A 16,376-nucleotide genomic window follows, 5' to 3' on the forward strand; every position below is an offset into this window, starting at 1 on the left:
CATTACATTGGTCAAAGCAAGTCAGAGGGCCTGGCCAGATTAAGGGGATAGGGAAATGGATCCCACTTCTGATGCATTGCAAAAGGTGTGGCTGCATAGAGGCCATTATTGGGGACATTCAGCTTAATATCATTATACTTTCTTTGTATAAATGGGGGTGGGATAGGATTTAACATTTGTGCTTGTTCTTTGTACACAGAGGAAGAATGGAAGGATACATAAGAAACCAGTTAAAATGGCAACCTGTGAGGTGGGGTTGCGGGGGACAGGAGCAAGGAATGTTTCTTTTTGTATTATATTGATTTCTGAACCATATAAATACATACTTACACATGCCGAAAAGAAAATCATCTGTTTTTGCCTCTGCCCTCAAAGATAATTACGTCTAAACCTTCTCAACTTTTTCTTAGTTAGGAGTCTGATTTTTATTTACTTTGTTTTAATTAATTAAAGATTTTTATTTGTTTGACAGAGAGAGAGAGAGTAGAAGCAGGCTTAGCAGTAGAGGTAGAGGGAGAAAAGAGAATGTGGGATTCAGTCTCAGGACCCTGGGATCATGACCTGAGCTGGAGGCAGACCTTTAACGGACTGAGTCACCCAGGCGCCCCTGATACATATATTTTTTTTTAAGAAATAGGTGTGATGGCTTCCTTAGTCAGCATGTTTGGAATGATCAGTAATTCTGTTGTGTACATGTGAAAGATCTGTATTCATCTCATTTTTTCTAAGTGATGATAATCAGGAGCGCTGACCATATCTTTTTCCTCCTAAAGCATAACATAGATAAACATCTCAATAGCCAGATGAAATTCTTAATTTTAATAGATTTTTAATCTAATTCAAGCAGACATGGAAGAGTGTCTACTGTGTACTGGCCATTATTACATATATTATGGTACCACACATAGTAACCTCGTGTTGGAAGTGTCCTAGGGACAGATGAGGAAAACCATTATCATAGAAGACTAGTAAGTGATAAAGCATTTTTCACATCAGGGTCATTTTTTTACCTAAACACGCTTTCTCTTTGCAGTCCTGGGAGTTGCTCTTTCTAGTTGTGTGGAGAGTCCTCCTAACATAATTGCATCTTACTTATCTCATATTTATGTCTTTTCTATTTATAGTTCCATTGTCAGCCTCAAAGTAATTTTTTAAAACTTTAAAGGCAGTTTATAAAGATTTGTAAATGCTCTCATCTGTGGGCTATTTTAGCATGTGGGATTCTTCTAATAATGTTTGTCTGGGATTTATGTTTATGTTCAGTATCTTAGAGCTACAGAAGACTTCCACTTCATAGTTTCATGTCTGATTGTTCACATTCCTGTGTGGGGAGGAGAAAAGCACTGCTGTCACACAGCTGTTTATTACTGTGTTCTGTTTTTCATTGGTTTTGTGTTTTCATGATCTGCATAGCATATTGCATGATGGAGAAGTAAACATTATTCAGACATACTTTTCCATGTTTGCTCCTCCTCTCTAGCTTAAACTGTTTGTCTCTACAGGGTTAGGTGTGAAAGCATCAGTGATCTTGGGTATGCATGTGGTCATATGTTTGGATTTTATTTTTTGAGGCCATATATATGCAAATCATCAAAATAAAGCACAAACTCATAAGTGACTAAATTACTAGTTACTTTAAATCTTAAAATCTGCGGGGTTTTTTTTTTAAGATTTTATTTGTTTATTTGACAGAGAGAGTGAAAGAGCATAAACAGTGGGAGCAAGAGAGGGAGAAGTAGGCTCCCCACTGAGCAGGGAGCCTGATGTGGGGCCTGATCCCAAGACCCCAGAATCATGACCCAAGTCAAAGGCAGACACTTAACCACTGAGCCACCCAGGCACCCCCAAATCTATGTTTAGAATCAAGTTGAACCTTTATGACAGAACTAAGGATTATTATGAGGTTCTAGTTTTGAAGACCTTATTTCTCTTTGATAATCCAAGTAGTGGTATTTATGGGCTCAAAGACCCCCTTGAGAGAAAGGAATTTCTTGTCTTTGAAGAGTATCTAAGGTTCTCTGGAATTGAAAAAAGCTCAGGGGATGGTTGGTTCATTTAAGGAATTCAGTTAGAATATAAAATACTAGTATCCATTCCATAAAAATGTAGAAATGAAGTCACTGTAACAGTGATAACATACAGGCATGACACAGTCACCAAGCACAGGGTGAAAATGCCTACTTTGTAACATACCCCTTACCCACCTTCTGAGCAGCTGTTGACTTTGTCAGGTTTATAAACCACTTGGATATATCTCTTGCATCATGAAGGGCTTCGTGCCACCCAGCCTCCAACAAAATACCCCCTAATGATGTACTTGATGCTTCTGCAGCTGTTTCATTCCCTGTAATATTGCTGAGGTTAGGTAGATTAACTGTTAATAGTATACCCTTTTTCCATGGAAATCAACTGTTAATATTAACTTAGACATGGTCAGATGGCTAGTTAGGTGTGAAATGCAGAACTTGACACCAGGCCCCCTATTTTCTAATCATTTTCTTTTCTGCGTACCTTCTCTTTAACTCAGCACTAGTCTAGGCATTATCTCTTACCCTTACATCTTTCCTACCAGGTCGGATTTACTATCTCTTACTTTACATTTGTTGAAAATGACCCAGAAATGTGAAATGATTTGATAAAGCCATGTTGTTTATAAATAAGAATTCACACTGTCTTCAGTCTCCAGAACCATGCTTTTTATATTAGACGATGTTACTAAAACATGAGGAATTACACTAGTGTTGCAGGTTTGTGAGTAGTGATGTGAACAGGAGATATGGGTAGTTTTCATCTGTAAACAGTACTCCGGGAGCTGGGTTTTGCCCAGTATCCAAGCTTTCAGTTGGTATATAATTCAGTGTTCTGCAGTTGGGCTCAAGCTCCTCTCTGTTTTTCATTCTGCCAAGTGCTGAATGTTAAAACACATCTTGTTGTTAAGTCCTCCTCAGGCCTTTGGCGCCCTTGCTGTAAAGGCAGGTGGTCTGAAGAAAGGCTCCCTCTAGGTTGTTGCACACTGTACACAACACATTATAGTGCGAGACAACTGTCAGTTCCTTCCTTCCCTTTTCCCCCACCCTCCAGAAAGCTGGGCCCCAGATGGAAGAGCTGGAAACGTGTCAACCATTCTTTGAAGGGCATTGAGAAAAATACTGTCAAGAAGAAAAAGGCAAACGCAACAGCTCATTAGTCCACTAATCAGACAGGACGACCATCAATTTTCACAAAGAAAATGTCCTGGACGGAGAGATGGGAAGAGCTGGCAGAGTGTTGCCCACATGGCTTTCAGACAGTTGCACATTTTGTTAGGGGTTTTGTAACTTGAGGGCATTACTTCCTTGATGGACTTTATGGATTCATTATATCTCTTCCCAAAATATGCCACTGCAAGCTGAAACATAAAAATAATATTTAGTGGTATTTTCCTCATTAGAACATGCTTATGAATGTGTGAAGATATGCCTTGTTGCCAGTGTCTTGAATGTATTTTGTCTATAGCTATGATCTCACAGAAATAAAGAAATCTTTGATTTAACATTCTCATTTGAACCTTTGGTATATCCATTTGTGCTTTGAATTCACCGTTATTAGAGAATAAATTCATAGTACTTAAGTGAAAGGCTTGGCGTTAACTGTTGGGAACATAGTTCAATTTAAAGGTGATGATGGTGACCCTGGCCCAGTTATTAACCACATATGTAACATGTTCTCTTTAGTGGGGAAAAAACAACCGTGAAGGTATTAGAATATTACACCTCAGTACCAGGTCCTATTGATATTAGCTCAGACTTTTTTTTTTTTTTAAGATTTTATTTATTTATTTATTTGACAGAAAAAGGGAGAGAGAGAGATCACAAGTAGGCAGAGAGAGGGGGAAGGCTTCCTGCTGAGCAGAGAGTCTGATGCAGGGCTCCATCCCAGGACCCTGAGATCAAGACCTGAGATCAAGACAGAGGCTTAACCCCTGAGCCACCCAGGCACCCCAGAGACCTTTTTGTTGTTGTTGTTTTATTTAAAAAAGCTCAGGGCAGTACTTAAATCCCCAACCCTGAGATCACGACCTGAGCTGAGATCAGAAGTTGGATGCTTAACTAACTGAACCACCCAGGTACTCCAGCCCAAACCTATTTATAATGTCATTAAGTCTAATCTGTGTGATTTCTCTTTCTTAAATTTGTTGTCCACTGTTAATCAAATAGCTGCTTATCAGTTGTCCCCATGGTGAAATAGCTTGTGCCTAGTTTGGATTCAGCTCTACTTTTCATCTTTTGGGATAACTATATATTATAAATGATATTTACATTGCTATTGTTAAGGATGTTGACTCCATCTTTTTTTCCCTACTTATTGTAGTTGATATATGTAAAAATTAGTACTTTATCACTTATTTATATATAACCGATTATGATTCTATTTCCATGCCATGCCATTGAATCCTACTGGCCCCAACCCTCATCCCCATTAATTTGATTGATTTATAAAGAGAAGTAAAGAATGCAGCCGACATTAGCTGAACTTATAACCTGGTTTCTTCCTTTCTCAGTTACTATCCTCAATATTAACTTTTAGGTCATGTTACCCCTTGACCTTGCTGGCTTGTTTTAGTTTCCTTTGATTGCCATAATAAAGTTCCACAAATTCGGTAGCTTAAGACGACAACAATCTCTCACTTTTCAGGAGGCCAGAAGGCCATAGTCAGGGTGTAAGTAGAGTTGATTCCTCTTTGGGACCTCTGAGGAAAAATCTAGTCCATACCTGTCCCTGAGCTTCTGGTGGTTGCTAATAGTCCTTGACATTTCTTGGCACCGCTCTGGTCTCTGCCATCATTGTCCCATTGCATTCTCATTGTGCAGCCATGTCTTCTTTGGGTAGTCTTCCCCCATGAATGTTTTTTTTCAACTCTTTTTGTGAGCATATTGTTCATAATGGATTTAGAGCCCACCTACATGAACTTTTCCTCTCAAGTTCCTTAAGTACATCTTCAAAGACCCTTTTTCCAAATAAGCAAATGTTCCCAGTTAAAAGGATTAAGAGGTATAGTAGACTCCCACCCCCATCCCTTATCCATAGGGGATACATTCTGAGATCCCAGGGGATAGCTGAAACTGCAGATAGTAGCAAAACATATACATATACATACATATATATAATATTTTTCCTATATACTTGTAATAAAGCTTAATTTATAAATTAGGCACAGTAAGAGGTTAAGGTTAACAACAATAAGTAATAATAAAATAGGACAGCTGTAACAATGCAGTGTAATAAAAGTTATGTGAATCTTGTTTCTCTTTTCATTGTTTCTCTCCCTCTATCACATTGTCTTATTGTACCATACTTAACCTTCTTTTTGTGATAGTGTGAGATAATAAAATGCCTGTGTGATGAGGTGAATAACATAGGTATTATGGCCTAGTGTTAGGCTGCCATTGACCTTCTGACTATACATCAGAAGGAGACTCGTCTGTTTCCAGACCATGGTTGCCGTGACTGCAGATAACTGGAAGTGTGGAAAGTGAAACTTGGCTAAGAGGGAACTGCAGTTGATACCTTGTGGGGGCTACCATTCAGCCTGTTAAAATAAGCCTCTTCTTCATTTCTCAGTCTCTAGAAAAATGTTTATATTTGAAATTATTATCACGATTTTTATTATCTTATAGAAGACTCTGACCTCCATTACTTTTATTCTCTGTAGTTGGTCCTGAGAAAAGAGTGCCAGCAATGCCTGGATCTCCTGTGGAAGTGAAGATACAATCAAGATCCTCACCTCCCACCATGCCACCCCTGCCACCAGTAAATCCTGGAGGACCCAGGCCAGTGTCATTTACTCCTACAGCATGTGAGATTTCTTCATGTACTTGGGTTTGTGGTTCAGACTGACATTTAGATCTAAGTGACTGTTTGCTGTTAAGCCTTCTGTGTATACTGTTCAACAATTTCAAAATAAATGTTAATATACTTTATTTAGGGCACCTGGGTGGCTCACTTGGTTAAGCCGCTACCTTCAGCTCAGGTCATGATACCAGCGTCCCAGGATTGAGTCCTGCATCAGGCTCTCAGCTCCGCGGGGAGTCTGCTTCTCGCTCTGACCTTCTCCCCTCTTGTGCTCTTTCTTACTCTTTTTCTCTCTCTCTCAAATAAAATCATTTTAAAAAAAATAAGTTACTTAACACACATGTACATAGACATACATATACACACATGGTTCGTTCTTTTTTTTTTTTTTTTTTGGACAGAAATCACAAATAGGCAGAGAGGCAAGGCAGAGAGAGAGGAGAAAGCAGTCTCCCCGCTGAGCAGAGAGCCCGATGCGGAACTCGATCCCAGGACCCTGAGATCATGACCCGAGCCAAAGGCAGAGGCTTTAACCCACTGAGCCACCCAGGCACCCCCGTTATTTCTTTACTTTATAAATTTGCTTTGCCCTCTGAGAACAGTGCTGAGCTAATTTAGGCATTTAGAAATTTAGTGATCTAAATATTGTTTTCATGCTTTGGCTGGTATGTAGCTATTTTAATTTCTTGGCTCTAAAATGATTTTAAATTATTACATTGAGAGGTGCCTGTGTGGCTCAGTTGGTTAAGTTTCTGACTCTTGATTTCCACTCAGGTCTTTATCTCACATTGGTGAGTTCAGGCCCCATTAGCTTACTTGAAAAAACAAACAAATTATTACATTGACTTATAGGAGTCAAAGTAACTTTCATATAATTACCAAACAACTTCTAAAAGTATGCTTGGGCTATCATGGTAAGGCTTTTTTTTTTTTTTTTTTTTAAAGGAGGGGTAAGGAGGGGAGGGACAGAGGGAGAGGGAGAGAGAGAATCTTAAGACGGCTCCGTGCCCAGCATAGGGCTAGACCTCACAACCCTGAGAACATGACCTTTGCCAAAATCAAGAGTCAGAGGCTTAACCAACTGAGCCACCCAGGTGCCCTGGTAAGGCTCTTTACAAAAGAGATTGAGTATTGTGTTAAGTTTGCCAGGGTTGCCATAACAAAATACCATAGACTGGATGGCTTAAACAAGAGAAATTTATTTTTTTCACAGTTCTGGAGTAAAGAAGTCCAAGATCAAGGTTTCAGTAGGCTTGATGTCTTCTGAGGCCTCTCTCCTTGGCTTGCAGATTGCTACACTTCTACTGTATGTTCCCATGACCTTGTCTCTGCACATGTATACCAGCTATCCTTTCCTCATCTTATAAGGACAATAGTCATACTGGATTAGGGATCATGCACATGACCTCATTTAACCTTTAAAAACTCTTGCCTCCAAATACAGTCATACTCTGAGGTCCTGGAGATTAGAACTACAACATAGGAATTTGTGGGGGACATAATTTGGTCCATAAGAATTATATTAACCAGTAAATACATAATAGATATTCAGCTTTACTAGTCATCAAGGAAATGCAAACTAAAACCCAATGTAATACTGTCTACTTCTGAAAGAATGTTCAAAGTAGAAAAGAATACCAAGTTTTGGTGAGCATATGTGGCATTACCTGAAAACTTCATACATTGTTTGAGTATGAGAAAATTATTTTGTAGTATTTACCAAAGTTGAATCTTCAGAAACCCTTTAACTCTGCAGTTAGTCCTACACGTGTGTATACTTAAACAAATATCAGAAGAAAACCCAGTGTAGAATCTAAACATACATACATACATGTCTCGATTTTAATCTGAGTTTTTCTGCCTTTCCATGCCCATACCTCCAGTACCTCATGACTCTCTTACAGATATTTTGCCTCATAAAGCAGAAGACACTTGCTATTTGTGGAGTGCCCACAGTGCGTCAGAGTACTGTGCTAGGTGCTGTATGCATTTTCTTTTTTAAATGCCGTTACATAAGTTTACACAATTATTTTTGCTCACACATTTGTGGGGTTTGCTTTTGTTATTTTAAAAGACCAGAGAAGAATCTAGGAAGTACAGCTTTAACAGAAGCTTTGATTATTATATTTTCAAAACATTTGAAATTGAGTGAGTGGCAACTGCAGCAGTCTGAGCCAGAGTGAATGAAATAAAGTTTTATATCCTTTTAAAAATTCTATTTATATTTTTAAGTTATACATCCTTAGATAAAGGTATTGTCTTGAAATGAACAGTTAAACCTAGACTGCCATTCACATTTCAAAATAACAGACAGTAGGAATATGTATATGTAAAGCCAGCCCTTTTTAACCTCCATATCTGACTGCTTGGTGGTAGATCTGTTTTATTTTGGAAAATGTGCTCATACACTTGAACAAAAGAGACCGAAAAAGCCTGTCTGGTTGTCAGAGTGGCTAAAAAGCACAGTCATGTATTATTTTTATGGGTTTCTTCCAAGGGGGCAGTTCTTCAATGCCCTTGACCTTTCTGTGAACACAGAGAAATAGCAGATCATTGCAACTAATTTTCTGGATTGCTGAGGTTAAGTGTTAAGCTGTCCCTTCCAATAGTTCTAGTGATCTCTTTTAATGGAAGGTAAAGAAGAAAAATGCAACCTCGCTTTCTTAGCTGTTAGTGTTTCATGAAGTGGATCCTTCAGCAGTTTTTCCCTCAACATTTAGACTTCGCTAGCTAATGAACAAAACCCATATATATATGGCATAGGCAGTTTACAAAACCTGACTAATTACACTGTATACAGATTTATAACACAGTATTCATCAAGAAGTACACAGTCTGTTAAGACAGTGCAAATATAGAGAGAAGTAAGTAACATAGTGGAAGCATCTGTAGGTAACACAGAGAAGAGTTAACAAAATTTACCAGGGTTTACCTTAATGTGCAGCAGCAGAAGCTAATAAAGAATGTTTCTTTCTCTCTCTTTCTCTCTTCTCTCTCTCTCTCTCTTTTTTTTTTTAAGATTTTATTTATTTTTTTAAGAGAGAGCATGAGCAGGGTAGGGGGTGGGGAAGGAGAGGGAGAAGCAGACTCCCCTGCAGAACAGGGAGTCTGATGTGGGACCCTCGGATAAGGATAATGATGATAATCCCAGGACCTTGGGATTATGACCTGAGCTGAAGGCATACCCTTAATTAAGCAACTGAACAACCCAGGTGCCCAAGAATATTTCTTAATACAGGTGATCTCTGAGCATACATAAGATGAGGAAGAGTTTGCCAGATCAAATTTGAATCAGGGTCAGTCAAAAAGTAGGAGCAGTAGGGCTGGCTGACCAGCTATGACTGGCATGGAGGAAGAAGGGAAGTGGAAGATTTTTCATGATTAAAGACTTGGCATTGAGCCCAGTATAAGTGTAAATGTCAGTTCTAAGTTAGGTAAAGATTAAATAATTGGGCTCTTTAATTTGGCTTAAGTCTTGACTTAAATTGTTTTTGTTTTTATACATATGTTTTAGTTTTACCTTTTAGACTTTCAAGCCTGTAGATGATTAAGTGAAAATCTACTGACACTTAGGCACCAGGTAATTTTATTTCACTGTTCAGTGAAGGAGAAATTTACTTAATACCTCCAAGAACTTAGCTTTAAGGTGGTATTCCAAATTAAAATTTAGCAACAAATGACTAAGAACAATGGGAAAATGGATTGTCGGTGTCCTGTGAAGTGTCTGTAACATGCTTTATTGAGTGACCAAGAGTTTGGCAGCATTTATATAGCACTGTTGGGGCACAGAGAAACTGCTGGGCATGAATGTTCTGAATGGTCCATGAAATACATATCTTAGTGCAGGAATAGGTCATTAAATCTATAGCCTAGAAAACAGTTTCTCCAAAAACAAACAAACAAAAAAACACCACATTTTTCACTTAAACAGAACTCTGTTTTCTCTTCGCTTGCTATATTGTAACATGTAGGAAGGAAGGAGATGGAACATAAAAGATGTGTGCATGGGTCCAGTCAATGGAAATACGTGTTCTACCAGATTCATCTCATGTAATACCCGTTGCAGGAAATCTTAACGCTACCTACCCCTGCCCGTAGCAACTGTAGTTGGATTACCATTCTCTGTATTCTTAAAACACTTCATACTCTTCTATTTTAACACGTTTTGTTATCCTATTACCATTTTTTGCCTGGTAGTCTGTCTCACGATGTAGTAGTCTCATTGAAGGCAGAAAGTTTCTTTTTTTTTAAAGATTTTATTTATTTATTTGACAAACAGATCACAGGTAGGCAGAGAGGCAGGCAGAGAAAAGAGGGAGACGCAGGCTCTCCGCTGAGCAGAGCCCGATGCGGGGCTCGATCCTAGGACACTGGGATCATAACCTGAGCCAAAGGCAGAGGTTTAACCCACTGAGCCACCCAGGCACCCCCAGAAACAGTTTCTTACATAATCTTAATATATGCTTTACAAAATTCAGATGAATAAACGACAGTTAATGCAAACAAGAAGAAATTAACTAAGGTCCATGTGATTTGCACTTACACAGTCTTTCATTTTGGCTTTCTTTTATAGTAAGCAATGGCATCAACCATTCTCCTCCTACCCTGAATGGTGCCCCATCACCACCACAGAGATTCAGCAATGGTCCTGCCTCTTCCACATCATCTGCACTAACAAATCAACAATTGCCAGCCACTTGTGGTGCTCGGCAGCTCAGCAAATTGAAACGCTTCCTTACCACTCTGCAACAGTTTGGCAATGACATCTCACCTGAGATTGGGGAGAAGGTGCGGACTCTTGTTCTAGCACTGGTGGTAAGTATAGTGTTGCTGTCCACAGCTACTTAAGCATGTGGCTCTGAGCCCCAGCCAGCAAACCTGTAGCAACGTGGCAAAATCTACAGACTAATACAGTTATGTAACTTGTATGGAAGTGTAGAACTGTGGGTTTCAATTATGGATAACAGTGTTTATTCAAGAAACAAATCTAGAATGTTTACCTTATTTCTCAGGGTGTTGATTTAATTCCAATAAGCAGCTTTGAATTTGTCTAAAGACTGAGTTTCAACAGGCTGTTGAGGTTCAACCAAGTTAATATAAGGTTTTGTAACAATATATTTGGCATATTATTCAGGGTCCAGCATATTGTTTAAAACCTAAGAGAAAAGAAAAGCAGGGAGTTTAATTTTCAGAACAGTAATTTGTAAAATTTTAAGTCTCATAGTCTGAATAGTATCAAAGGATTACATTCTTCAGCTCCTCATGCAAATGGACTTTTCTTTAGAATTTTTAGTGTACTATAGTGAGTGAGGTAATGATGTTCTAACATAAGATATTTGGGTGGGGTTTGACTCTTAGTGTATATAAGGAAAGTACTGACAGTTAAGTATTTTTGTAAATTGAATTCTTCAAGATAACTTCTTGAAAAAGTACCCTGTGGTCGTGCATGTTGACCTTTACAAGTCACAGTACTAACATTGTACTTAACGTTGTAGCCGCATTGTAATCAGGGACTCCTGGGATTTCCCCAGACCTCTCCAGGAAGTCCAGGAGGTCAAAATTATTTTCTTCCCCCAACTCTTTAAGATTTATTTATTTATTTATTTTAGAGAGAGAGCCTGATGGGAGGGACAGAGAGAGAGAGAATCTGAAGAAGACTCTACTGATCTCAAAACCCAGTGTAGGGCTCAATCTCACAACCTTGAGATCAGGACCTGAGCCAAAACTGAGAGTCAGATGCTCAACCAAGCATCTGATTCTTGATCTCGCCCTGCATTGGGCTCCTCACTGTGCATGCAGCCTACCTAAAAAAATTAAAAATAATAGTACTAAGATGTTACTTACCTTTTCATTCTTTCTTTATCCTGAGCATATCATGGAATTTTCTAGAAGCTGCATAATATAGGTTGTTACAGTGGATTAAATGCAGAAGTAAATAGGAGAACTTCTCGCAGGGGTCTTTTCATAACCTAGGTATTAAAAAGACTTGCAAAACTGTAATGACAGTGCCATTCTTACTACATTTTTGGGAAAATAAAATTATTTTGAAATGGATTAGTAAAAGATAGTTTTCAAGTACTCAACTTTAAATTTTTAATACTGGGATTATTGATATATATGACCCACATGAATTAGAGGGAGTCTGAGGTTTAGAAGTTGAAGAACTGCTAACCTTTGGGCACCTGGGTGTCTGAGTCAGTTAAGCGTATGCCTTTGGCTCAGGTCATGATCCCAGTGTCCTGGGATTGGGCTCCCTGCTCTGAGGGGGGCCTGCTTTTCCCTCTCTTGCTTCCACTCCCCCTGCTTGTGCTCTCTCTGTGTCAAATAAATAAATAAGATCTTTTAAAAAAAAAAAACAAAAAAAAACCTTAATAAAGAGAACTGTCACCTTAAAAGATTTCTCAGTCTTAGTTTAGAAGAGTCAACTTTCATACAAGGCATAATACTACTTTTTCATAATTTCAGATTCAATCCCTTTTGTATTTTAGAGCTGAGGTGTATCATTTTCATAGGTATTTTATTACAGGAATATGCCACAGTTTGTACTTTTTGCTCTTGATGCACATTGGCATTTGAGTTCTTTTTTTTTTTTTAAAGATTTTATTTATCTATTTGACAGAGAGAAAGAGGGAAGCAGGCTCCCCCACTGAGCAGAGAGCCCAATGTGGGACTCGATCCCAGGACCCTGAGATCATGACCTGAGCCGAAGGCAGCAGCTTAACCCACTGAGCCACCCAGGCGCTCTTGGCATTTGAGTTTTGATACAGTGTCAGGACCTCAGAACCACTCAGGTTCTGAGATGTGTTAAATGAATTCATAGGATTTAGCATATAGTTGTACTCACAACCAATATTTATTACATTATGTAAGCATAAAGTTACACAGCTGGATTATAAAGGAGATCCAGGAATCCATAAAGGAGATTCCATACTGATGGAATCTGGAGAAATCTATCTGCAGGCTTCCTAACTGCAGGGTTCGTCCATGCTGGGGCACCTGGGTGGCTCAGTCATTTAAGCAGCTGCCTTTGGCCTAGGTCCTGATCCCAGAGTCCTGTGATTACACAGCTCACTCTTCCCCAGCAATGAAAATGTAACAACATATGTGTGATGTTTTTGAGAGTCAGATGCTCAACCAACCGTAGAGACTTACGGTACATAGGCACTGTTTGCCAGGACCTACTGAAATTTCAGATTTCCAGAAGGAAAATCAGTATTCAGCAGAACCCACATTGTTTGCAAAAACAGTCTCTGCACAGTCAGCCACCTTTATCAGTTAGGAAAGATTTATTTTGGCCGGGGGCTGCGGGGGGTGGTTTTTTGTTTTGTTTGGGGGGAAAAATTGTTCTGGTCCAATTTTACACTAATGCATCTAGAGTAACAAAATTGGACTTAACTATCAAAGTGAGTTTGAATGTTTAATTGGAAGCAAGGTCTTGCACATCAGAATGTCATACCATTCTAGCAACAGATTACTTTAAGTGAGCCTATGGTTGAAGGTAATGTAAGAGTAGAATAAAAATATGATAAGGACGCCTGTGTGGCTCAGTTGGTTAAGCAGCTGCATTCAGCTCAGGTCATAATCCTAGGGTTCTGGGTTCGAGTGTTGCATTGGGCCCTCCGCTCATTGGAGAGCTTCTCCTGCTCCTTCTGTGATCTCTCTCATTTTCACTCTCTCAAATAAATAAATCTTTAAAAAACAAAAAAGATGGACCTCATTTTCAAAAATAAAAAAAATTAGTACAGAAGTATTTATATGTAGGTGTAGCCAATTATCTACTTTAAGTGGCCATGCTTGGGTTATTTTTCTCATGGTGTCATTAGTAGGTGGTAAAAATCCATGTAAAAAATTTTACCGGGGTGTTGGGTGGCTCAGTTGGTTAAGCAACCACCTTTGGCTCAGGTCACGGTCCCGGAGTTCTGGGATCGAGTCCCGCATCAGGCTCCCAGCTCCATGGGGAGTCTGCTTCTCCCTCTGACCTTCTCGCCTCTTGTGCTCTCACTCTCTCTCTCAAATAAATAAATAAAAATCTTCAAAAAAAATTTTTTTTACCAAATTACCCATTTTTAAGTAGTGCAATTCAGTGATATGAGTGTATCCATGTTTGTGCAACCATCACTACTATCCACCTCAAGAACTCCTAATCAGACAAAACTGAAACTTCATGCCATTAAGTAATAACTCCCTTTTCTTACATCCTTAGTTCCCATGAACCAAGATTATACTTGACTACTGTAGATACCTCATTTAAGTAGAATCATACAGTATTTGTCTTTTTATAGCTGACTTACTTCACCAAGCATAGTGTCCTCAGGGTTCATCCTTGTTGGGGCACCTGGGTGGCTCAGTCATTTAAGTAGCTGCCTTTGGCCTAGGTCCTGATCCCAGAGTCCTGGGATAGAGTCCCGAATCGACCTTTCTACTCATCAGGGAGTCTGTTAGGGGAGTCTGCTTCTCCCTCTGTCTGTTTTCTCCGTGCTTGTGCTGTCTCTTTCTCTCCGACAAATAAATAAAATAAATGTTTAAAAAAAAAAGTTTCATCCATGTTGTAGTGTTTGTCAGATGTTTCTACTTTCTTATGGCTGAAAATACTCCATTGCGTGCATGTCGATACTTTGCTTGTCCATTCGTCTTCTGTTGTATCCCTGGGATGCTTCTAACTTTTTGGTTAGGGATTGCTTTTATATCCATATGGGAAACTGTTGGTCAGCCGAGTTCATAGGTGCCAGCCAGTGGCCCAGTCTTATAAGCACCCTTTTCTTAGGTTATCAGTTTTAAACCTGCTGTATTAACTCTTTTCTGTACAGCACCATTGTAAATATTGTTGCTATAAGCATTCTTTTTTTTTTTTTTTTAAGGATTTTATTTATTTATTTGACGGACAGAGATCACAAGTAGACAGAGAGGCGGGCAGAGAGAGAGGAGGAAGCAGGCTCCCTGCTGAGCAGAGAGCCCGATGCGGGGCTCAATCCCAGGACCCTGGGATCATGACCTGAGCCGAAGGCAGAGGCTTTAACCCACTGAGCCACCCAGGCGCCCCTGCTATAAGCATTCTTAAATTGCAGTGCGAGCATCGCACTGAACAATGGAATTGGGATTTCTTAAGGTATGCCTATATACCAATTCAGTATATAAGGCCATTGGTTTTCCTGTGTGTTATACTAATTTATACTCTCATATACTGGCATTTTTATAAAGATTAGTGACCCAGTCAGGCTGTTAGATACCAAACATGGGGTGAGTTATAAACAATAGTCATTTACCTTATAGTTCTGGAGGTCGGTAAGTGGTGCCATAGATTTTGTATTCAGTGAGAGCCTACTCCTGACTCTTAGGTGGCAGTCTTGTCCTCACAGGGCCAAAGGAGCAAGGGAGATCTCTCAAGCTCCATCTCTTATTAAAAAAAAAAAAAAAAAATTCTTTTATTTATGACAGAGTGAGTACAAGCAGGGGGAGTGGGAGAGGGAGATGCAGGTTTCCCGCTGAGCAGGGAGCCTGATGCAGGCTTGATCCCAGGACCTTGGGATCATGAGCCAAAGGCAGATGCTTAATCAACTAAGCCACCCAGGTGCCCTTCAGGGTCTCTTTTGTGAGGGCACAAATGCCATTCCTATGAGCCCTGCCCTTGTGACCTAATCATCTTCCAAAGGCTCCACCTCTAAATATGAACACATTGGAGAATTGTAGGTTTCAACCTACAGATTTTGAGGGGTCACAAATATTCAGAATGTCTAGAGCAATTGTTACTGAAACTATAAATTTATTTGGAGAAGATGCAGAAAAAGAAATGTTCGTTAAAATAATACCCATTTGGGGCGCCTTAGTAGCTCAGCGGGTTAAAGCCTCTGCCTTCGGCTCGGCTCGTCATCCCAGGGTACTGGGATCGAGCCCCACATTGGGCTCTCTGCTCGGCAGGGAGCCTGCTTCCCCATCCCCCTTCTCTCTCTGCCTGCCTCTTTGCCTACTTGTGTTCTCTGTCTGTCAAATAAATAAATAAAAATCTTTAAAAAGTATGGTTAAGATTTAGGCAGGCAGATGTAAATGGAACAGTTGTTCCATGTGGAGGAGACTTTATTAGGCAAGTAAGAAAAGACTACTGTTAAGTACCTGGAGTATAGTTCACCTGTGTGAATTTTATATTTCTGGTATGTAACAAGTAGAGTGCTGATAGTCCCTAACTGTACCAGGAGGCAAACATGCTCAATTTCTAATGCAAAGTAAAGGAGAATGTTCCGTATTCCACGAAGACTACACATTCTGGATGGCAGTTCGGCAAATTCCATGTACCTTAAACTAGGTAGTTCTCTGACTAAATATTTCCTCACTATGAAATTCATCCTAAGAAAATATCTTTGTAGGGGCACCTGGGTGGCTCAGTTGGTTAAGCCTCTGCCTTCTGCTCAGGTCATGATCTCAGGGTCCTGGGATGGAGCCCTGTGTCAGGCTCTCTGCTCAGCAGGGAGCCTGCTCCCCTCCCACCCTCCAACCCCCGCCTACTTGTGATCTCTCTTTCTCTGTCAAATAAATAAATAAAATCTTTGAAA

The 16,376-nt window shown here is 39.6% G+C and overlaps 1 protein-coding gene across 7 annotated transcripts in view; it reads left to right on the forward strand.

Moving 5' to 3' along the window:
- The window catches only part of CBFA2T2 (CBFA2/RUNX1 partner transcriptional co-repressor 2), a 156,803-nt gene that overhangs the window by 101,218 nt on the left and 39,209 nt on the right, over positions 1–16,376 (forward strand). For all 7 annotated transcript variants that reach the window (XM_059406802.1, XM_059406803.1, XM_059406807.1 and 4 more), the window contains 2 exons: positions 5,693–5,836; positions 10,406–10,647. In XM_059406802.1, the coding sequence (XP_059262785.1) occupies positions 5,693–5,836; positions 10,406–10,647 (386 nt within the window). The remainder of the gene's footprint in view (positions 1–5,692; positions 5,837–10,405; positions 10,648–16,376) is intronic.

This window comes from Mustela nigripes, chromosome 7, assembly GCF_022355385.1.
Source record: "Mustela nigripes isolate SB6536 chromosome 7, MUSNIG.SB6536, whole genome shotgun sequence".
NCBI lineage: Eukaryota > Metazoa > Chordata > Mammalia > Carnivora > Mustelidae > Mustela > Mustela nigripes.